At 39.1% G+C, this 23,955-nt stretch overlaps 1 protein-coding gene across 1 annotated transcript in view; it reads left to right on the top strand.

Moving 5' to 3' along the window:
- The window catches only part of LOC128364868 (collagen alpha-1(XXVII) chain B-like), a 91,185-nt gene that overhangs the window by 57,990 nt on the left and 9,240 nt on the right, over positions 1–23,955 (top strand). The window contains exons 22-59 of the mRNA XM_053325491.1: positions 540–593; positions 2,069–2,113; positions 4,093–4,146; positions 5,132–5,176; positions 5,648–5,701; positions 5,959–6,003; positions 6,207–6,260; positions 6,561–6,614; positions 7,625–7,678; positions 7,839–7,892; positions 7,979–8,032; positions 8,128–8,172; positions 9,282–9,335; positions 9,564–9,608; positions 9,792–9,845; positions 10,326–10,379; positions 10,603–10,656; positions 11,011–11,064; positions 13,240–13,293; positions 13,734–13,778; positions 14,679–14,723; positions 14,931–14,984; positions 15,656–15,709; positions 15,797–15,850; positions 16,663–16,716; positions 16,992–17,045; positions 19,345–19,452; positions 19,544–19,597; positions 19,869–19,976; positions 20,137–20,190; positions 21,303–21,356; positions 22,367–22,423; positions 22,518–22,571; positions 22,684–22,737; positions 22,851–22,904; positions 23,021–23,074; positions 23,177–23,284; positions 23,367–23,474. Coding sequence (XP_053181466.1) covers positions 540–593; positions 2,069–2,113; positions 4,093–4,146; positions 5,132–5,176; positions 5,648–5,701; positions 5,959–6,003; positions 6,207–6,260; positions 6,561–6,614; positions 7,625–7,678; positions 7,839–7,892; positions 7,979–8,032; positions 8,128–8,172; positions 9,282–9,335; positions 9,564–9,608; positions 9,792–9,845; positions 10,326–10,379; positions 10,603–10,656; positions 11,011–11,064; positions 13,240–13,293; positions 13,734–13,778; positions 14,679–14,723; positions 14,931–14,984; positions 15,656–15,709; positions 15,797–15,850; positions 16,663–16,716; positions 16,992–17,045; positions 19,345–19,452; positions 19,544–19,597; positions 19,869–19,976; positions 20,137–20,190; positions 21,303–21,356; positions 22,367–22,423; positions 22,518–22,571; positions 22,684–22,737; positions 22,851–22,904; positions 23,021–23,074; positions 23,177–23,284; positions 23,367–23,474 — 2,208 coding nt within the window. The remainder of the gene's footprint in view (positions 1–539; positions 594–2,068; positions 2,114–4,092; positions 4,147–5,131; positions 5,177–5,647; positions 5,702–5,958; positions 6,004–6,206; positions 6,261–6,560; positions 6,615–7,624; positions 7,679–7,838; positions 7,893–7,978; positions 8,033–8,127; positions 8,173–9,281; positions 9,336–9,563; positions 9,609–9,791; positions 9,846–10,325; positions 10,380–10,602; positions 10,657–11,010; positions 11,065–13,239; positions 13,294–13,733; positions 13,779–14,678; positions 14,724–14,930; positions 14,985–15,655; positions 15,710–15,796; positions 15,851–16,662; positions 16,717–16,991; positions 17,046–19,344; positions 19,453–19,543; positions 19,598–19,868; positions 19,977–20,136; positions 20,191–21,302; positions 21,357–22,366; positions 22,424–22,517; positions 22,572–22,683; positions 22,738–22,850; positions 22,905–23,020; positions 23,075–23,176; positions 23,285–23,366; positions 23,475–23,955) is intronic.

The raw sequence follows: 23,955 nt of genomic DNA, 5'->3' as shown, positions 1-23,955 counted from the left end.
GGTATATTTAAAGTACTGTAGGCACAATTAACTCTGCTGCTTTTCTTCTTAATGTTAGTCAGATATCATAAAAATATATATTGCTCTGCTGCCAAGTGTAACCGTAAAGCACTCTGACAGTAGCTTCTCATTTAATGTCATTATAACAGCTGTTTCTGCCCTTTTTCGCCTGTTCTTTCCCCCCCTGTCCTTTCACAGATCAGGTTTGGCAGAGAGTTCTTCAGAGATCCCTGATGTGAGGGTATGTGCCCTTGGACTACATCGTGGAAGCCAGCACCATGCAGTCCATGGGCATATACACTTGCCTCAAGGCTTGGCTCTTCAAGACCGATCCTTCCTAGCAAAAATTATGTGGTGCTTTGACAGATCAAAGAATCATAGCTGAAGACTTTGTACAGATTTTTAGACATGTGTTAAAGTTGTTGGCATCTTGGTTCATCACTATGTCCATCATTCCCGACTGGTCTCACCGTACCCTCTTGTCCACCTTCCTCTCTTATTCCATCTGTCTTTGCCTTATCTTTTATTCATCTCTTTAGGGCCACATTGGCATCCCTGGGCTTTTTGGCTTTCCTGGTCCTGATGGCGAGAGAGTGAGTATTAGTGGCTGTGACAGTAGATGCCCGGCAGGTTGCATTATATGACTGTCCATGAACCAAAATGATGAAACTGAAATAACTTTAATTCATGAAATACTGCAGGCACACTTTATCAAACTACTAGTCCAAAAGTAGCACAAGTTCCCTCATACTGTATTGGATCCAGCCTGAGGGCAAAGCCAACTCATACTTCCAATACTCTCTCTTCTGTCTTGGATATAGCTAAAATGTAAGAGGTGGATTTTAAATTGGCTTCAGCCCAGCTAGGACTCAAGTTTTCATGAACCTTCAGGGCAATGGAGAAGAGAAGGAATTTTATACCCTGTATTCTGACATCTGCGTGTCGTTTTTTAGTCACACTAGCCATGTGTCTCTATACAACTGTAGGTCCGTCAGTACTTTCATTAGTTCTTTGGTTGTTCTATCATTCAATTGATTCAAAACTGTTGAGTGGATTGGCAGGGAGTTTGGTAAAAGCGATAATGATCTTTAGGGAATGAACGCCAATGGCTTCATGAAACCCTGACATTTGTAGTGCCACCAACAGGTCAACATTTTACTTCACTTCGCCAGGGCTTGCTCATAGGGGAATGTTGGGTCTCAGTAAATTAAAGAGTATGGTTTAGAGCTGCTCTATGTGAAAGGGGCCATGAGATAACCTTTGTTGTGATTTGTCGCTACATGATAAAATTGAATAAAATTGAAAATTGAATTCATGATTGTATACTCCAAAAACAAATGCCTGAGTCCTGTTAGCTGTAGCCACCATTTGTGATTAATGTTGACATAACATGCTAACAAGTTAATATACTAAAGTTAAATACTCAGTGTTACCATGTTAAAATGTACTGTAGACATGTTAACATGCTACAGTTAGTTGCAGAGTTGTCATGCTGTAACATTCACACCAGAGTACAGCTGAATCTCACAAAATAGTATCCAGGTATAACATTTCACATCATCTTACACCGAGCTCCACAGAGTATAAAGCTTTTTGATTTAGGTAACTACATGACCTTTTCTCTGCTGCCACCCCCAAGCTAATCTTTACATTTTTGTTAAATTATTCCTCATCTTCTCCCCACGGAGCTGCTAGTGTTGCTAAAGATTTTAAGTCTTTTTGTGGCATATAAATTCTTGTCCCAGAAGAGGAAATTATTCCTGGAAATAGGCAGAATAACAATGTAAAAACACAATAAATATTAAGTTTAGAAGATCGTATCAGAGGCAACCTTTTATTCTAACGTAATTAATTAATACCATGGTTAATAGGTTTGTTGGATGGAAACACACATGGAATCAATTGAAATTCTAATATTATTATACCTACAAGTTCAAACAATGTAATAATAAAGTTTACTCCACTTATCTAAATCAATTACAAAGTACTTAAAGAGAGGATTGTGTTAAATCTAAGTGATCTGTCAGCTCCATAACCCATATTTCTCTCTCTCTCTCATTGTTTTCAGGGAATTCCTGGCGTTCATGGGAAGAAGGGCAAGATGGGTAGGCCGGTAAAGTTTTCTCTCAACATACTTCTCAGACAACATTTTTAATGCAGCCTCATGAACGTGTGGGTGCTTTGTCTCGATCTATAGAGTCTTATTGTAGTGCAGAACTACTTTGAACTGTATTAAATGACCATTACTCACACAAAGACTTTTGTTCAGTCCAAAAGCCCCTCCTGGCCTTTGTCATAAATCTCTGGAAAAAACTGTTGTGGTAACTTCCATACTGGCACAGTTACACTAAGAATTAATAGTGTAACAAATGTTTTTAGAAACACAAGTTCATGTATCAGTAGATTACATTCAAATCAGTCAGTTTTTTTTTTACTTAAAAATATGAGGACTTAATGCCCTCAGATTAAAGTGAGTGAGTAAAAATAAGATTTTTGGATGCATTCATAAATGTTGCATGATTGATTTTCTCTGGCTGAATTTGATTAAGAGACGTTGTATGTCATAGACTGTGTTTGCTACTGTCCTTGTTTTGCTTTAGACTGACATGATAATGCAGTGTGTCAGTTGTGGGTTTGGCTCTTTGGAGTCTCTGCCCACAGACCAGGGAAGTCTACCGTCATTGGCGCCTGGAAGTCAATTTCCCATCCTTGCAGGCTTACATGGAAAATACTGATATTACTCATAACCACTTGTGTAAATCTGGTATTTTCCCAGGCTCAGTCTGGTTGTACATGTTTTTTTTTTAAAGGTTATTATGCTGTAATGGTCAGTGACATAGTCTGAGGTCCAGAAGTATGCTAATAGTAGCCAAGTCATGAGCAAGCCATTTCTCTTCTGTGGTTAAAAGTGGGGTCAGTCACTATGCGTAAGAAGTTCTTTTTTTTTTTTTTTCCTTTCCTGAGTCAGCAGTAAAGCAGTTTAACAAAGTCTGGAAATAAGGAGTTAGCATGTGTGATCCGACCGAGATACATGTGATTCATGTGACTCAAAGCCTAAAACAACTTGAGCTGCAAATTCAGAAACAGCTACCCTCCTCCTCTCTTAACCTTACATATAGAAAGCAGGAAATTGGCCTTTTATATATTATATTTATTCAGTGTTACAGTTTGCACATAGCATGCTGAATAGAACCCTCCAGGATGGATCACATAATGAAAAAGGTCTTGCCAATCTTGCTGAAAGTTGTTGTCAATACAAGAACAAAGACTTCAGTTTGCATGTGTTTCTGATCAAACCAACTCAGTTATTGACAATTTTGGAAAGAAGCACATTTTTCCACATTTCCTGCGGGCTTCATGTTGCGCCAATTACTGCTTATTACTTTATCCACATTTGCCTAATGTTCTAAATCAGCATTTTGCCACACAAACAATCCTATCAAACCATCTCTTGAGGTCTTCATACTTTCATGTGATCTTTTTTTCCTCTCTGTCTGCAGACAGAGGACGAGAGCCTTCTCTGCTATTCTGCCATTTATCATTTGTCTAACCAAAGCGCTCGTCTTCTGTAGGCGAGTGCTGAGGCGTGATGTGCGGTTGGTTGCATGTTGACCTTGGCACATTGACAAGCACACGTTGAGCGTGTGGCCTCACGGCTGCATCACGCCTCTTGTTCTACCTCTATAATGGAATTACGAGCACCAAGCAAAAAAAAGACACAGTCAGCAGTTTCTGGGCCAAGCAGCTTTATTCAGCCATTTAGGCAAGTCCTGGGGGTTTGATTCGCAGGCTGCTGAGCGCTCCCTGCCAGCGTGTGCACACACAGACACTCGGTCGCTCGGAAACACTCAGCCGTGGAATTTCCTGCCGGTCTCCCAGGAATGAAGTGCTGGGAGCGCATTTGATGGGATTTGCTTGGCTTTACTCTGCAAACTTCTGTTTTGGGAAACACTGTTGATCCTCTGTGTATGGTGTGATAACTCCCCTTGCAAAGCATATGATATCTAAATTAATTAAAAATAACAATGTAACCAAGATAAAGCTTCAATTCCCCTCTGGTTACATAACTACCCTGTTTGTCTGTGTGCTCAGGGGTTTCCTGGTGACTTTGGAGAGAGGGGACCTCCTGGCCCTGATGGGAACCCAGTAAGTGAAATGATGTTAATTTGTGTACCTTTGACTCCCTGTAACCACGGTGCTATTCCTCATGTTTGGCCCTAAAGTCCACAACATTACACTTGACTGAGATTTATTCAGATCTCAGTATAAAATGATCATAATACATCATTTACTTACATGTGGAATCCATGTACAGTAGATACACATAGAAAAGACGTGCAAAAGGTAGACCCAGCAAAAACTGTACATCGCTTGACTTTACTCTTGGTCCTGTCAGAGTAGTTCGCTATTTCTGAAAAGTGCAGAGTAATAGAGTTGTACCTAACTTATATATATTGATTTACAGCAAGAGTGTTTTAGTCCTGCACAAGACTGACGGTGAGGCAAATCCACATAGTCATTCAGTAACTCTGTGACCCATCATAATCCATACTGATTTCAGGGCAGCATCAGCAGTTTCACTTGCCTCTCATTTCTTTAACTTTGACCCTCTCTACTCGTGATTGACAGGGTCACCGCTAGATTGAGATTGGCTGACCTCCGAGAGCCTCCTCCAGGCCTCATTTCCTCTCTCCTCCAGAGGGGAGAGGGGAGGGGATGTTCCATTTGGCTGAATTCATCTCCTTTCATTCATAGAGAAATGGAGGAGGTGACAGGAAGGCCACACTGGGCTGCGTGTCATCCATCTCGCCATTGGATGTGTAACTTGGAGAGGATGTAGGCATGGCGTGTGGCTGCAGGGTAGATAATTCAGACAACAAGCCTCTCTGTGTGTGGAGTGCCAAGTGCTTAGTCACTATGCTAAACTGAGCTAAGAGACGCATTACTCAGGCTATCAGCGGAGGAACAAAATGAACAAACAAACATAGAAAAATATAATAACAGTGTGCTTACTTGTGCAAACTTCTGTGTCATCCTCCCCTACTCCTCCATGTGACATGTTTTGTTTTACAGTATCTTTTTTACTACAGCATCTTTCCTTTATCCTTCTTTCTTGCCCTGTTTCTCTTAGGGAGAACTGGGAGCTCCTGGTCCATGTGGAGTCCCTGGTCTTGTTGTGAGTGCTGCTATTTTACAACTTTGTATATGTTTTTATATATCCCCTACTGGGTATCAAAACCTCTGAATGCTTCTTTGGTACTAAGGGAAATGTTTCCACAGCACTGAATATCAAAAACTGTCATGTATCAAAAGCTGGCTTTGAATGTCTTTTCATCTGTAATCTTTTTTTACGTATTCCCTGAGCAGATAGTCCCTGACCTTAAATAAAATAAATACCAATTTGAGAGTATTTTATTTATGCAAAGTTCTTGTCTAGGAGCATTTAACATTCAAGAAATCTACCTTTTGAAATTTTGAACAGAAACTCAGCATTGGTATTGAATATATTCCTGAGTTATGGGAAACAGTAAGAGTTAGAGAGATCGTATCAGGAAAGATGGTAACAACAAACTGAATTTTATATATAGGGTTTTATCTGCTCTTCCAGTTTAATCAGTATATATTTTGTGTGTGTTCTTGGTGACAGGGAGACATGGGTCCTGTTGGCATCATGGGCTTATCAGGACCTCTGGGACTCAAGGTAAACATATCTCGTACATGTTTCTGGTTTCCATATTGGTATGAAATGAAAAGAGTGCATTTTGACTAACTACTTATTATTCTTAACCTGAATATATTCAAGTAAGTAGTTGAGTGAGTTGCTTTTTGGACACTTTGATTTTTTGTGACCCTTCTGACTCTTGAACTCCATGGTCACATCTTCTTCGGTGTAAAACCTAGTTAACAGGAAAAAAGTAAGGCTAATTATATTTGTGTTTTTGCTTTTTTGCTCCCAAGGGAGTACCAGGAAACCCAGGTGAACCAGGACTGAAAGGTGATAAGGTGATCTGCATATGTATTTCTCACACTAATAAGAATCCAAACACAAGAATCATAGACATGACCATGTTACAAAACTGTACCTCTGACTCTGATGAAAGCTAACAGTTTACACATAGACACAAAGCTGTAATGCGTGACCGACACTAAACCAATTGTTGCTAACATTATTGTTATTTGTGTCATGTTTCTTTGTGTTGTCATAGGGGGACGTCGGTTTGCCAGGAGAGCCGGGGGAGTGTGGTTTCCAAGGTGACAAGGTATGTTTGTATGTGCACAGGTGTTAGAGCTGGTAGTCCATTAATCATAGCAGCAGATGTTTGATCGCCACTCTCTCGTAATTGCACATCAAAGTGTTCTTTAGCATGGCACTGATCTCTAGATGGATGAATGACAGATATTAGGAAGTAGTTTGCTCTCCTCTCAGGTTAAAAATGCTGTACAAGTGTAGTCCATTTACAATATCATTTTAAGTTCAGTGTTTCTTCATGTGGTCATGTATGTGATTATTGTTATTTCACACATGGCCTGTATACAATGAGGTTGTTTTTATTTCACAGGGTATCCGTGGCTCACCTGGGTTACCAGGTCCTCGTGGAAAACCTGGACCACAGGTGAGTCCCATAGTCTCATAGTCTGACATTTTCCATTTGGGTGCTAGTACCAGCAGAAGTAAAAACGTTTGTGTCAATTGTTGGGTTTCTGGCATGCAGAGCTGTACTTCACAATATTATTTTGTGTAGATATTATGTTTCTTTCTTTTAGTTGGCTTTTTCTTTTAGTGTTTAATTGCTTTGGTTACTTGCATTGTATTGTATGTTTTCTTGTATGTGAAGCACTGTGCTGACAGTAATGTTGTGGGGGGAATTTCCACTTTTTTGTTCCTGAGTTGTATTGGAAGGGGATTTTTGACTAAAAGTGTAGTGGTGTGCTTAAAGGGTACACTAAGTCTTAGGATGTATTCAGGAAAACAAACAAACAAACCCAAAAAATGCTGGTGCCAGTGAAGAAAACAGGGTTGGAAATCTTCAAATGTATACAAAAGCCACTACATTTAGGAGTATTTTGGTTTTATTTGGTCTCAGAAATGTATGCTAATCAACCCCTCGCAGTGCACAGGCAAATTCCCAGTGCAATTACAGCCACAGCTTTAAGACTAATCCACCAAAGTTGGCAGTCATGCTCTCTTAAGTGTCCTTAATATTTTGAGGACTCTCTGATCTGATTTAAGATTCCAGCATGTAAAACCCACTCGTGTGCTTGCTTGACCTGCTATACGATGTCTGCATCTTGTGGTAGTGATAACAGCCATTCTGATGCTAAACTCTTTCCTCAATCTAAAGTTAAAACACCATATTTCAAGGTCCTTCCTGGTGCTGTAAACAGCTTTAACATATAACAACAACCTTGAATGTAGATAGAGGATGTATATGTGTTTGATGCTGTGAGGAATGTTTCTGTGACTTTGCATGATTAGATTCAATCCTTTTTGTGCTGTACCGCATGACGTTCCCTACACAGACCATTAAGTGAAGTGAATCTGGGCAATGGTATTTTTTGTTTGGGTATGCTGAGGTAACTGTACAGCTCTTTGTCATACAGTCTCATTTTGTGACATTTCTAGGGTAAACCTGGTGAGCATGGCCCTGATGGTTTACCTGGTCCTCCTGGCCCAGAGGTAGGACCTGTTGTATTATATTTTTAAGTACAGAACAGAACAACATAAATGCATTATATTTACTGTATGTAATTCTCTCATTTCTTTAAATAAGTAAATGGTATAATAGTGCAGGAAGTATTTCAATACTGTGTGGTGATGAAGATTTGGTTTTTCACAGGGCTTTCCAGGTGACATTGGCCCACCAGGTCAAAATGGCCCAGAGGGACCTAAGGTTAGAAGAGTGACACTAACTCTGAATATGATTTATCAATGACTAGAAATTAAATGAAAGCTAATTTTTAGTGTTTGAATCCATAGGGGAAGCAAGGGACAAGAGGCTTACCCGGTCCACGAGGAACACCTGGACTTCAGGTGGGGTTGAACTTTGTTGTATTGACAGATTTTGAAAACATAATAGATTGGTTTGGTTTGGTTCCCCTGACCTTTTGTGACAATTTTCTTGTCAGGGTGATGAGGGACCGATTGGGCCAGCTGGACCTGCTGGACTCGAGGTGAGTGCTGATTGGATGAGGCCAGTTAGAAAACACAATAACAGTTATCTTTTAGGATGTGCTGATTACGCCATACTCCTGTATATAGCTACACACACAAGCACGGTGTGTACCCCTGCCTAAATTTAGCTTTGCCTAAATTTGCTATCTATGGTCTGTTAGGGACAATAAGTCCTTTGGCTGACATGTCTCTCTATTGTTCTAAAACTGTTTTGAAAGACTTCCTATTGGACACTGTGTACACATATAGCCAGATTGGTCAGCAAATTGCTATACTCTTTTCTATCATTTAAACACACAAAAAACAAACAACCAAACACACAAGAATCAAAACAACTGTCTTGCAATTTCAGACCTGTATAGTGTTGGTCAGGTTTATCTGATTATTATAAAATGTTAAGATGAAAGCACAGGAAGGGACAGTTTGTCTTAATACCAACAGCAGTGGATTGAATTAGTATCTATTAGGGAAACTCTACTGTGGAATAAAAGTTGTTGACTCTAGGAAACTTGTGAAACAGATCACAGTCCACTTTGTTTGTCAGGTATCTCCACTATAAACTGATTTAGACTGAGTTATAAACATCTGAAGATAGAACATAGCGAATAAAGAGGCTGTGCAAGGCAAAGTTAGGATTTTAGGAGACAAAAAGGATGCCTTTGAACTGCAGTAGAAATAAAATCCATGGTAACTATCAAGATCTAAAAAAAACTAAAAAAGGGGGGGTTTTGGAGTGATCCCAGGCTAAATAATAGAGAAGACATGCCCAATGAAGCTCTATTTTTTGCAATGGTTGACTCCAGTCTTCCGTCTCCCAGAAGTGTAACCCACAAGTGATTCGTGAAAACAAACACAAATGACCCAATGACTTTTGTGAGTAATCAGAGGCCTTTAACGCTGCAAACTGCTCTTTGTTTTACGGATCATTAAATTTTTTAAAGGGGTTGTTTGTGTTTTGGCATCTACTGTTAGTTTGTTTTGTTCCTTGACCTCTCCAGGGACAGCAGACTCACAGACTTCATCTCTTTACAGGAGATATAAGGAGGTTATTTGTTTGTTGTGTGGAGCTGCCGTACGCTTCTCTGTGTCATTTTTGCTTTCTGTTCAGGGCAGGCCTGGGAGGCAGGGATTCCCTGGACTGACAGGCCCAGACGGACTCAAGGTCAGACCTTATAGGCAAACATCCACCGCCGAACTACTGTCATCCTTAACTGAACATTATCTCCCTGGCTCTCTTTTATGATAATGTATCATCTGAATATGTGTAAATTAGATGTTAATTCTCCATTACCACAGGGGAACGGGCCTCCAAGCACATTTCCACTGATTAGAACTAAAAATGAAAGGCATGAATAAGTTTGTGATATGCTAATTGGCTGCTTTGCTGTAGGGCGAGACCGGGATAACTGGAGAGGTCGGAAAGCTTGGCGAGAGGGTAAAGGCTTTTCTCCAACTATCTGCTTATTTTTGTTTGATGCTCGCTGTGTGTCTTTGTGTGTTTTTGTTTTGTTGGCGCATCAAAGCAAGTCCAGCCTATTTATAAGAAATAATACTTCAATGCAACCATGAGAAATAAAAGGCAGTAAAGAGAGCATGTTTCCTCAACTTGTTCCTTCAGGGGCTGCCTGGTTTCATCGGGCCTGTTGGAGAGATGGGCATTGCTGGAGAAAAGGTGAGCCTTTTCTGTTAACGTGCCTTGTGATTAGTGCTGAAAAGAAAAGTCGATTAATTGGTAGGTCAATGGACAAAAAATATAATAAGACAAAACATTTATTAAGCAAAAATGCCAAACATTTTCTTCAAAAAGGTGACTAAAGTAGCTACTTTTCTTTTTGATTTGAATATAAATGGAATATCTTGATTTTGGACAATTTATTTATTGTTTATATTCCATGCATGCACACATGTGATACACTTTCCTGCTGAAAGTTTCATGGTTTCCCACTGATCAAAAGTAGGTGGCTGTAAAGCACAGAGTACCATTGTAATGTACCAATGAAAGACAGGGAAGAAAATGCAGGTTTTAAAATACAACATTTGTTTGGCCACAAGGAAACACAAAGCATTTTGTTGAGAAACTCTAACTGTAGACAGAATCTACATCAGGGTCCTGGTTTTGATGTTATTGTGATCCTGATGTGTGCTTCAACAGGGGGATCGGGGAAAAACAGGCGATCCTGGGCCACCGGGGGAACCGGGGCCGATGGTAAGGAGTAAGTCTGGACCCTGTCTCTCGCACCAGGGGGGCATTCAATTCTACATAAGTAAGGGATGGGGGTGTGATGTTTTTGGAGAGACTGATCTGAGTGATCAAACAATAATCATCCAATATGGAGAGGGAAAATATCCATCTAGTGATGTCACAAATTTGGAAGTTGATAATCAACTTTCAGATCGAATGATAATTTGAGTAATGTTGTATCCTTCAGGGTCACACTGGAATACCTGGAGAGAGGGGTTCACCTGGGACGCAAGGGATCCCAGTAAGTTCTTATCCTCATCATTTTACATGTATGCAAACCCCAGGGTCCTCTTTTATTAGTGTGGGGTATGAGATGAAATGTAAACCAGAGACTACCAGCATGAAGACCTTACTGTCCATCCTAATCACACATCCAACAGATTTTGGAATAGAGAGGACGCTGGAAACAACCTCCCATAGTTGTTTCTTTCATGCAATGACAAATCAGTTATGTAGAAACAAGCCCAAAGCTCTTTCTTTGTACAGTACCTGCAATTAACTTGCCACAGGTATTAAAGAACAGAATAAAAGAATAAAACTTTACTTCCTTTAATTTGTTACAGTCAAACTGTCAATATGTCTCACACATATTTAGGGTCCTCTTGGTTCGCGCGGATCCAACGGCATCAGAGGTCCCAAAGGCAGGAGGGTAAGTTAATTGCATCTGTCTTATACAATTATTTATAACCATCAGCTGACACTTAATAACTATCTGTCACCAATGGATATGATAGAATTGACTGTAATTCAACTGATACTCAATTAATGGAGCTTTTTATATTGCTGGTAGGTCTTCCCAAAGAATGTTTTCTTTCTGCATATAGGAGTTACATGAACAGTGGCAGACCATGAAAAAAAGAGCATAGAGAAAATCAAATTTAATCGACAGAAAATCCAACCATCCACAGTTAATTAAATCTCTTGGAAGTTCAGTGAATTCCTTATCAACCTACTCAAAAATCCTTAGGGAAACAAATCAATGTATATCTCTACATAATAAGTTTAATTTAAACATGTATTGGTTATTCTAACATGCTAAGCAGTAATGATCCCAACATGTTGCTTCATAAAACACTAAAGTTTCATGAAAACATGTGTACATTTCTGTGTCTGGAAGATAATTCTAATGTTCACTGGCTTTTTCATAATTGAGTTTTCTACTTTGGGAAAATAGCCCTTGGTTACACAGCAGGATCATTCGACTGAATGAATAATTGATCTTACATGAATAAGTGGTACTGTATAATTAAGGCATTTCATTTTGTAGATTGGTTTTACACAGCTCCCCTGATATCACAAGCAGTCACAAATGTAATATTTAATAACTATAATAGCCGAAAATTACATCAAGGCTTCGGAAAATAGAATTAAGAGCAGAACGATTAAATACGAGTTTCCTTATTACACCATCTCTTGTAATTCCAAATCAACAATAATTGGAGAACCCAATAACCTCTATTTCTTGTGAAAGTTTTTATTTAAAATTTTTATATTTGTTCCAGAAATGAGAATTTAACTTTACTCTGTAGGACTCTCATTTTAAAAGCATTTTCATTGTGTATTCCTAAAAGGAGAAGCAAAAATATATGAAGCCAATAAACTGATGACAGGATTTCAAGGAGAATAGTGATAGCTATTCATACACAAACTGTATGTCCAATCTTGTTTATTTTTTATTTACTCTCATATCATAAGCCTATTTAAGCATATGCGTCTTTCAAGATCACTTTTCTAATTTTAATTCAAATTGACTTTCTGAATTCAATCTTGTTTCTTAACTGCAGGTCATGTGTTTCTCAAAGTTAAATTATTACCATAGTTTTATCCCAGATGTTTCCATCATAACCTTAAGTAAAAATCACTCCAAGTGATGCATTTTAAAAGAAAGACAGAGTAAGTGCGTGAGCTTCAAGCTAATATCGCTGTTCAAGCTGAATAAATCTGAGTAATGATTATTAAGGGAAGAATAGATGGTGAACGTCTGCACTATAAAACATTTTGATCATAATAACTAATTTAGTCACTTAAACCCTCTAGAATGAAAAAAAGCAAATGATTATAGATACTTTCAGGGTTTCCCATGAATTTTCATCTGTTTCCAAGACTTTTGAGCCATTCATTGTGGGTCTAAGGATGGAAATGTCGGTCTGTTCGTTGGTCGGTATCTCAACAACTTAAAATTATATAATGATGTTATTTTACCATGGAATCAGTCTCAGTTGTAAACATCACAATAAATATCACTTTTTCTTTCTCTCTCAACAACAGTTTTTCACAGATTTGTCCTTTATTACTAAGTGGCAGCAGAAGCCCTTAAGGCCTCATTTGAGGTGGAGCTGTATTCTGCTCTGGCTCTATTTAGATGAACTTTATATAAAATGTCAAAAAAATCACACATACTCCTTTTAATGTTTCCTTTGTGTGAACAGTTTGGTACAATTTTAAAGGATGAATTAGCTACAGGATCTGTGTCTTTTCCTAAGGCCTTTATAATAAAGTCAGTGTGCAAGAGTCAAATATCATTGTCCCATTTTGTGTGATGGTGGAAAGATGGGGACACAAGTCTACAGTGTGGATCGGGCATGCCGCAAAGCTATTGCAAATGCCAAGTATTTGCAAAATAGACGCAATCTTTGATGATGTCTCTGTGGGCTACATACACATAATAAAACTAAGAAACGACCTCCCAGGCTCCCCTAAATGGGGATGACAAAAGTGGATATTAAGTGCCTTAATTCGTCGATTTAACATGTGCCTGGGGTCTGTGAAAGACCCAAGTTTTCCAAAGCGATTCATTAATCATGAGCTTATTTTTTTTCTGTAGGGACCGAGGGGTCCTGATGGCCCACTGGGGGAGAAAGGTTCTGCTGGAGTAACGGTGAGCACAAGGTCAAAAAGTCAAAGTTACCAGGGGTTAATAAAACATCTTCAGACCCTCATGTTTGAGTTTGAGTTTGAGTATGTGTTTCCTTGTTGATTACATTAGCCTACTTCACAAGCCTAACTACATTTTGAGCATGTCTGGACTTTAACTTCCTAATTGCACTCGTCAAATCTATCCTGTTGAAAGCTAGGATAAACAAAATGTTGGTAGGGGGGGGATAAAATTATGAGAACTTTTACAAGCAGCTGTTCTTCTGTCTGTAATTATTAACTTTTTTTAAGATCTAAAGGGTCTTTAGAGAACACTCTTTGTTAAAAGAAAATCCAACAACAGGATCTTAAATCAAAGAGTTGGGAGACCTGGCAGTCGGGAACATTTTAACTCTAGGGGATATTATAAAGCTTGCTTAAATGAGTTGAATGTTTTCTTTGCAGGGTCCTGATGGTCCACCAGGAAAATTGGGCCTCCCTGGGGATATGGTAAGAAAAATTTGGCTTCTTTACTTTCTCTTCGTAACAGTAATGATATAAGCAGTATTAGTAATGATCCTGGTTTGGTTATATGGCCTTTCGAACCCTCAAGGCATCTAGAATAAATAGGGTTGTCTCAGGGAAAACTGATTTCCTGTGTCTTATAAAAGCATGCACAGATAAGCATATTTCACGGTTTGTTTTAAGCTGTGTTTGATATTACATATTATCTTTATTTCTGTCGATTATCTTCTTTTTATAACCGGTTAATAGAACCAACATAAAAGCTAAAGATTTTCTGGTTCCAGCTTCTTGAACGTGATAATTGACTGGTTTTCTTTGTCTTATCATTGTAAATTGAATATGGAGATTTGGAGTGTTAATTGGACCATGTTTCACTTTTCAGTAATCCTAAGACTAGATCACTCAATTAATTAAAAAACAACAACAACAAAAGAACTGATAATGAACCTAATAATTACTTGCAACACTTATTTGATCATCGTGTGGTGTCATTAGAGCAGAAACGATTAGATCATCAATTACATAGTCAACTTTTTTGATAAAGGATCTATATAATTAATATCATTGTAAACACACTATCTTTGTGTTTTGGACTGTTGGTATAGGACAAAACAAGACATTTCAATATATCATCTTCAATCCTGGCCATGGATGAAACACTCAACCGATGGATAAAGAAAGTCGTTTTCAGATAAATAATTAATGAAAAAAAAAAACATTAGTTGCAGCTGTAGTGAAGTGAATTCAGCCTTTGTCCTGTATTGAATACGCCTGTTAAACCTTCTGTGTTTTTTCATGGTGTAATAACAAACACCAGCAGTAAAAAATGAACTTGTTCATCTGTAAGAGTAGAACTTATGTTTCTGTTTTGTCATTTTGCTGCAGGGGAGGCTTGGCGAGCCAGGTGAAGCCGGGCCTAAGGGATTTCCAGTAAGTGATTGGGGTCTAACAGAGGTCTCATTTAGGTCAGTCTTGATTTTTGGGGTGGACACATTTTGGGGAACAGTAGTGGATAAGAGAAGCTTGTGTGGCACACTGTTACTCTAGTGGGTGTAATTCAGCATCGGTATGAATACCAGTAGTGTGTGTGTGTGTGTGTGTATATGTGTGTGTTATAATTGCCTGTGTTATTTTTAGGGTGTTCAAGGACCCTCAGGACCTCCAGGAGCCAAAGGAATTGCAGGAGAGCCAGTGAGTTATGATATTTGTTTTACTTGGGTGTCACTTTGGCTGCTGTATTGTAATTCTGTCTTGTATTTATATTTTGTCTCTGCCATGTTTATGCTATAGTTTTGCTCTCTGGCCTTGCTGCTTCGGTTTCAATGACCTAAGATTTAGGAGCTTATGGTATCATTTGAAGAAGATCGACAGAAGCTAGTATCTCATTACTTATTCTTAAATCACCTGTGGCTCCCTAGCACCCCACTGTGTACCCTTCTTCTTCCCCTTTACATATAAACTCTGGATTTCCACGTCGACACCTTTTTATTCAGTGCTTCCTAGAAACCCATATCCTGGCTGAGAAGCCCCCGAACAACCTAATCCTCTTTCTCTCATTCTGCCCAAGTCTCACAGACACAAGCAGAAAAGTAGTGAGCCTGAGACAATTTGATTTACACCATCTCTTTTCTGGGAGAGGCAGCTTTATTGTAGCCTGAATATGTCTCAATAACATCAGGCCCACTTCCATCACTTACAGAAACTCTGGCTCAGTGTTTTGAAGGCTCTTAGCCCTGCAGATTAACTTATCTCCACAAATCCACACATTTTGCCTGGTTCTTATTTCTTTTCACATTTTTCTTCCTTTAGTGTCACTGTCAACTCCTAACCTTTTTATTGATGCCTTTCTTTTGTGGCTGTAGGGACCAACTGGGCCACCAGGAACAATTGGGCCACTTGGGGAGATGGGGCTGAGGGTGAGTTTGATCGCACAGCTGGTTTAAGAACCTCCACTGAATTTTACATTCGCACTGAGTACAGCAGGCTGTCATTGTTTCTGACAGGGGCTGCCAGGGAAGGATGGAGAGAGAGGACTGCATGGTGAACCTGGAGAGAAGGTAAAGATGTTGATATGCTGCTGAAACTGTCACTACTTATTAAAATATTGGATTGGTGGATGTGTTATGTCTGTTTGAACATTGGTGTGGGATGGTAACCTCACAAAAGCCTTTGAAGCAGATAAAGTAGATTTTGTTTAGAAATTAGAAGACATTGATTTGAGCAAACAAACATCTATTCTGTACTGAATACATTTATTTGTGTGTTTGCTATTATCCACTTAAGAATGCACTCTTGCTAAATATGATTCATATTTCTACCCTGTGCACTCAAGGTTTTCTTGAGTGCACTCTGGGAGAGTGGCAAGAAACTTCTGTTATCAAAGTTTGTTCGCCTTTGCTAGATAAACTTAACTTACCTGGCATATGTAAGCAAGCTACCCACCCAACATAGCCTTGGAGAGACTAACTTGCAAGGCTCTTAAAACTGAGTGTGTGAGCCAAATTGTACAAACTAGTTTTATGTAGTACTTTCCTACTATTCCAGTAACTGATAATCCTTGAAAACAGATCAGTAAATCACCACTCAAATTTTCCAGTTGGCTGAAATTGTGGGTAAAAGTGAGTGAGAGGGGTTATTGTTGTGGATAATAGCAAATATTGAGCACAAAATATGTATTTGTTCAATCATAATTGAAACAAAACCTAAATTATGTGCTTGCAAAAAATATTTTGATTGAGGATTTAGACACGAATATAATGGCATATTAGTCTCTATCACTGAGTTGGAAACACTGGAAAGGCAACAATTGTACATCAGGAGATAGAAAACATTAACAATGACTCAACCTTCATGTTGTCTTGAATGACAGGGCAGCGTTGGTCCACCTGGCAACTTCGGAGAACAGGGTTTGATTGGCCAGAGAGTGAGTATCACGTAGTTTCTTTCTGTGAATTCTTGTTGAGTAAAAGTACACTGGATTTATTTTGGCAAACCCTTTAAAAATGTGTAACAGGAGATATGTAAGTAGCAACACTGCGTTAACCAAGTGGAAAATTTGCTTTCAGAATATACTCAAACAATATTGTGCCAATGTTTGTATTGGTACACGTATCTGCTTCTACCTCCTGTGTTTACTGTCCTTGGGACACTGAAACATATTGCAACCATTTGCAAACCATTTTATGATTTGCCTATTAGGGTGAGATAGGCATTGATGGGGAGGCTGGACCAAGCGGACCTGATGGAGCCAAGGTAAATATGAAAATAAAAGACATGTACTTAACTTACTTAACTTGCTTAAACTTGAGATATTCATCACTTTATACTGTGTCTTTAACTTTATAGGGCCTCGATAAATGGAAAAATGTTGATTTAAGACTTTGGCCAGCGATCAAATTGTTAATAATTTCAGCACTGATTAATTCTGTCCGGAAAGTGTGTGTCTGTAAACCCAGTGAACTCTCCTGTTTACTTTAGCAGCTTATTGTAATTAGAGCAAATCGAGTATTGTTTGTGAGATCTTGGCCTTTCCACATTGGAGCTGTATTGTGTTGATGCTTAGTGAAAATGGATAGTGGGGCTATTTTAAGAGCTCTACTGTCTGGCAAGTATTGTTCGAAGGGGAAAAAAGCAAAAAAAACCTGCTTATTCAGCAGGTCTAAACTGCTGGAAGTACGGCTGACAGACCCGCAAACATCTTTTGGCTTAGAGAAGGTGGTAAATGAGCATGGAGCATGGAGAACACTGAGGATTAGAATAGAGTGAACCTGAGAGCCTGTACTGCTCTGTGCTGTACACAACGTTTTCTGTAAGTCAGGAGAGTAAACTACTTTGAAGGATTCTTGGCCACTGTGTGGCTCCTGGATAAAAAACAGCAGCTCAAGAGGGATTTGCAGCTTGTGCTGTTCACTGTTAGTGGAATGAGAATCAGCTCATTGTCATGGTTCATTGTATTACTGTATTACATTGGTTGTATTACTTGGTGAAACTGAAATAGAAATTCAGCAAATAATCAGAGGATTCAAACATTATTTTGACTTCATACCTCCAGCAGTCTGTAACACACTGAATACCTAAAAGACATTTTAAGACTATCAATTGAGTAGAAGACTATCAATCAATAGAAAATGTATTGTCTATTGTATCTATAATAGGTCAAGCAGGGACATCTGAAACTGGGAGACAGATAGAAAAATATACAAGTAGACTCTTCAAATGTGGGAGGAATATAGAAAAATAGAACAGAAACTGCAGAAGATTTGGTGTGACTGCAACAGCAATGTTGTATCTTGACAGAAAATCGAACTACGAGTTTGTCAGTGTATTAAGAGGACCTTTGTGAAGAGATACATGTTGTAGAGGAGGAAAGGCTACCAGAGAAGGTTCCCAAATTACACAATTTGGTAAAGACTATTGAATACATTGAAACACTTAATTGGGAAAAGAAAGTTCATATTTGGAGACACCTACCAAATGACCTTCTAGTGTGCAAGGTGCTCCTACATTACAGTATTTTGACAGTATTAGCGTGCCTAAGGGTCCCAAATGTTTCTGTTGTGATTTATGTGTCGTCTTCTTCTCTACTGATTTGTGGTGTTCCTCAGGGCTCAATTCTGGTCCAGTTTTGTTCGTCATTTTCATATTTTTCCTTTGACGGGTTATTTTATGTTTCGGTTTTATTTATTTTATATTATTAATAAGACAGGCCTTGCTATACATTTCCTTATTCAGTTGGACATGTTAGCTGTCTTTTAAGGCAGCGTATCTGCTTTAAAGAGTTGGTTTGATAATGTAACAATAATAGTACAGCAGAGCCTCTGCCACTTTCAGGCAGTTAGAGATCCTCTGGGAGTATAAGAACTTTAATAATACATCAAATCACTGTGACATCCTTTTTTCCATTTTAATTGTGGACTATTTTTTTTTTTTAGATTAAATTATTAATTCTTTATCCCAGCTGAACCTCTTCAAGTCTCTGTTTACTTGTCTCAGCTGCCACATCTTCAGAAAGACTCAGATCTCCTCTGCTCTGGCATCATGTTGTTATTGAATTGTGTGAAAACATTTCAATATGTTACTGACAACCTGCAGACAATCACAAATCAATCCGGAACAAGACTTCACTGGGTGTTTTGCTGTCATAATTAAGAAGGCAGGAGCGCCCTGGTGGTCGAGTGGTTAGAGGGCATGCCACATAATTGCAGCATCCCTGGTTCGAATTCAGCCAGGGACCCATGCTGCAGGTCATTCCCCTCTCTCTCTCTCCCTGTTTCCTGTCAGCTTATCTGCTCGTTAATATATAAATAAAGGCAAAAAAATATTAAAAAAGGCAACCAAGCATTTATAGTTGTGGTCCCCAGGCTTCATAATAATCTCTCTATAGTCATTTTGTTCAGTTTGTTTACTTAAATGTAGTATTCATCACATGGATAGGGATATTTATCCTATGATATAACTGTATTTGATCTGAAACAGGCCAAATCCTGGCTATTGCTGCATGTCATATTAAAATCTCACATGCAATTATAGTTGAAACGGTCTGTCTTTTTAGGGTGAAAAGGGGGATGCTGGTCCAGAGGGCGCTAAAGGAGAGAGGGGTGAAATTGGCCTGAAAGGAAAGGAAGGACCTCTCGGGCCTCCTGGACTGTCAGGTGTAAGGGTGAGTGTCTTAGCAGCCAATTCCATTGAATTCCCACAGAAAGACAGCTCTTTTTGTCCAATTACAAGCCTGTTTGATTTTCTGTTACCAGGGTCAGGAGGGTAAACCTGGCAAAATTGGTGAGAGAGGAAAACCAGGAGAAAAGGTTTGTCAGCCCACCTGTTTGAGGCTAAAATACACCATCCGCTTTTGTCTGTAAATTTGTTCTCTTGCACAAGAGGTTAGTAGTTATCAGCTGTAGAAGAAATAAACAAACAGTGAAGTCAATAAGCTCCACAATATGACATCGGAGGTGTTCATCAAATAGATTTTAAGTTTGGGATGTTTGAACTGTCGAACTACCCCCACAACTGTTGAATTGCTGAGGGAGCTTTGTATACTCACTGCATAGCTGCTCATTGATGGTCTCTCTCCAGGGGAGCAAGGGTCACCAAGGTCACCTGGGTGAGACTGGACCAATCGGTGAGCCGGGGGAGCCAGGGTTTGTTGGACAGAAGGCTGCAAGAGGAACCATCGGTCCAGTGGTAAGACCTCCATTAATGGACTGATGGATTGAAGGCCTTAATTGTAAAGTCCCTTGAGGCAAATTGGTGATTTGTGATATTGGGCTATATAAATACAATTGACTTGACTTAATTGGTTGTAGGTGGATGTGGGTTAAATATTATGTGTGTATTTCCCCAGGGTGCTCCTGGAAGAATGGGCCAACAAGGAGATCCAGGTATACAAGGTTACGAGGTAAGGGTCTCTTTATTAACAGTGGTGTAATAAAACATTTCACAGCAGGACATTTTAAAAGTGAGTCACCTGCCAAAACCTTACATAAGTCTTTAATGTCAGTTACTTTACTGTCAGTTCATAAATGTTAAACAGTGACAATCACCTTTTTTAAGCTTCTAAAATAAATGCCTCTGAACTCATTTTACGAAGCCAAGCATCTTATTTTTTGGATTCTGTAAAACAGTTATTAACAAAGAAAGCTTTGTATTTTTTTTTATCATGCTATGCACTTTTTGTTTCACTCTGACTTGCGTTTAAAAACCCTGAATTATTTTTAAGAAGGTGTTTCATCAAGGTTTATATATCATACAAATTACTTTTGAATGACACCATTGACTTGTGAGTAGATACTATGCTGGTATTGTTCAGTTGTTGATGAGTCACAGACTTAATCTCATTTGCTGTGTGTTTTTGTGTGTTATTCACTCCACAGTCAGGGGAATCCCCTCCAGTATGTGTTAACAACATTTTGTGTAGTTTTGGTTCCCCACTTACCTTTCCTCCCTCTCATAGTTTCCAATGACTTGACTTTGATTCCTCTATATTATTTTTCTGTTTAAATGTACATAACAGCCTAATATATAAAACTGCATCTCCCTGGCCGCTCTTTAAATGTACCTCTCTCCCGTACCAACTATAACATACCATTAAAGAAGACACTAGTAACTTTGGTTTGTGGGGTGGATAAACTTTTTTATCTTATTTCTTCCAAAATTGAAATTAAAACTGCAACACAGCTGGTCTGCACCTGCATTCACACACATTGCACTAGTATCAAGATGAAACAGGGAGAAATCGATCATTGCAGATTTAAGACCACAGTATAATCAAATTGTGGACACATGAACCCCACTTGACTGATGAATCATAAAATTGTATTCTTCGTGGCAACAGAGGATGAAGCGGTGATTTATGACACTGTTGTATTCCCAGTTTACTGAAGCTTTGTCCTTCTCTGTCTTCACTTCAATTTCATGTCCATACATTATGAGCATAGTAAAGTGGAGTGAAGGCTGTGGGGTTAAAGTGCTGGAATGAAACTAAGCTACATACTCTTCTTTTTGTTATAGGGTCACATGGGACAGCAGGGCCCACTGGGACCTCCCGGGCCAAAAGGTGAAAAGGTACATTCTGACACTTATTTGCTGCCCTAATAGCCGTCTGCACCTTGCATCTAATGAGCTCTGGGGTCTGTAATGGTTGCATTACTTTAAAAACCTGTCGGGAAGCACATTGTCATTGAGTGTATTTTTATGCATTAGGACTTTATTTGTGTCCCTAATTAGTGCTTCTTCTGTCTGTTCTCGTCTTTTTCAATATTCCTATAGTCACCCCTGTTTGATCAGTGATTTGAACTAAAACACATCCAATAAACTTGTGCTGTCAAATGTATATAATTAGCGAAACACCTGGACTCTTCTGCTCATTGTTTTGTGGGGTATTGGTACCATAATTTGTGTTTATTTGACAGGAGAAGCACACGATACAACACACTACACCAGGGTATAGTGAGATGCTAATTAGCATTTTTTTAGTCCCTGAGCAGGAACCATCTGGAAGTGGATATTTGTTTTTTTCTCTTCGCCAATATTCACAAAATAATAGCTGCGCTTGTTCTTAAATCAATATCATACTATCACATGGGTCATTGAAATTGAAAAAATGTTCGTTTCTCAATAGAAAGCAGGTAACCCTGGCACGAAAACGCGTTGCTAATAAATACAGATCTGTATCACAGATTTTTTAAAAGCACTAATTCTATAATATACTGCTTTTCATGAGTCCGTTTTGCTCAGCTCCTGACCATCATTAATTATTCTTCTTCGTTGAATCCTGTTTTGCTCTTCAGTTATTTATTTCATTTGACACATGCACAACACATGACTATTAAAATCATACACACATCCATGGTTATTGTTTAACGAACCCCATAAAGACCCTGGAACAGACATTGGCTCCATTTATGTAAAATGAGATCATTGTGGGTAATAGCCCATGTAATGATTTGCCATTCATATAATAGGAGTGGGCAATGTGTTTCCATTGTTACACACTTTCAAACAAAACGTGCATTGATTTTGCTCAGATCATTGTGTTTGAGCAAAATACCATTGTTTCTGTATTGCTTTTTTAGGGGGAACCGGGAGAGGACAGCAAGGTAGAAGGTCCCTCAGGTCCCCAAGGTGATAGAGTAAGTTTCTCACGTGTTCTTGGTTCTTCCTGTGTTGTTTGTTAGTGGTGGTATGGATTGTTTGTTTTATTGATTTGTTCCCACGTGAATCCAGGGTCCTCCTGGAGACAGAGGAGATAGAGGAGAGCCGGGTGACGTCGGACACATTGTAAGTGAAATATTTGATTTGAAAATTTGATTTTCTCATCAGACACATGATGCCAGTTAGCTTTAATTGATGTTCATTTACACATTTTAATGCAGAAAATGACATTTTCCAGGGTCAAATAGGTGTTGATGGAGGGAGAGGTCAAGCTGGTGCCCCCGGGCTTCCTGTAAGTATCTAATTTTTATTGTTCAAAACTGAAACTCAACAATATAAACACAGAGTAAAACTGTCCAGACACAAATCAGTGTAATTCAAATCAAACAGTAATGATCATTTCAGGGACATCCTGGGCCAAAGGGACAACCAGGGCTGAAAGGATCCAAAGGTGACCAAGTAAGGACATAAATAGTGTTTGATGAATGAACATATTTCATTTAAAGATGTTTGGACTGTATTTTCTGTTATGCAACCATGTCAGTGCTGTGGAACATGAACTCTTTGTGCTCCAGGGTCAGAAAGGAAAATCAGGAGCGAGAGGCGCATCTGGAACCAAAGGACCACCAGTAAGTTCAACTTTTATGATCAGATATAAATTACAACTGAGCTACATGTAACCATTCAGAGCAAATGCAATGCATGACGCATTTCTGATTGTATTCCTTAAGGGTCCAGAGGGTCTGACTGGCCCAAGGGGCGTTGTGGGCAGGGAGGGCCTTGAGGGGCCGCCTGGAATGGATGGAATGCCTGGTAAAGATGGAGTCAAAGGAGTCCAGGTGAGGATACTGTCAGTGGTGCAATTTTTGTTCGATAAAATTGATTTGATTTTTTTTACCAGCAATCACATTTTGTGTTTAGGGGGAGCAAGGAGAAGATGGAGAAATGGGCTTACATGGCAGACCTGGGCAGCAGGGTAAAACTGGCGTGACAGGGCTCCCTGGCAGTCAAGGCTATTTTGGACCAAAGGTGAGTCAAACTGGAGGACAAGGCGTATCTTACTTAAGTTGCTTGAGCTCAGTGTGCAGCATTGTGGTTCTATTCACAAAGAACTTCTATGGGGTACTGCAATGTGTTCTGTGTTCTCCTTTGAGAGAGTTTATAGTAAGGCGTGCTCTATTTCTGCATGATTCCAAAGATTACTGTAGATGGAGGAACGTTTCCATACAGCCAATCAAATGTTTGCATAAAGCAGTAACTTTAATGTAGTGCAGGATAAGCAGAGCAAGCAGTCACACTAAACCAGACAGCAGACTGCTACACAAGTAACACAGAGAACAACAACTATGCCCTTAGTTGGTTGAAGGAGTCATCAAACAAGCATTCACCAGGAAAAGTGCACCGTTAATGTCAGTTGGCAGGCTAGATAGCCGGGTAGCTTCTCAGCTGCAGCACATTTAACATTGTTAACATACCTAAAGGTGTCACTTTGATCTAACCCATTAGATGC

This window comes from Scomber japonicus, chromosome 9 (genome assembly GCF_027409825.1).
Source record: "Scomber japonicus isolate fScoJap1 chromosome 9, fScoJap1.pri, whole genome shotgun sequence".
In the NCBI taxonomy this organism is placed as follows: Eukaryota; Metazoa; Chordata; class Actinopteri; order Scombriformes; family Scombridae; genus Scomber; species Scomber japonicus.
The sequence above is the reverse complement of the archived record's forward strand: the minus strand, read 5'-3'. Positions and strand labels throughout refer to the sequence as shown.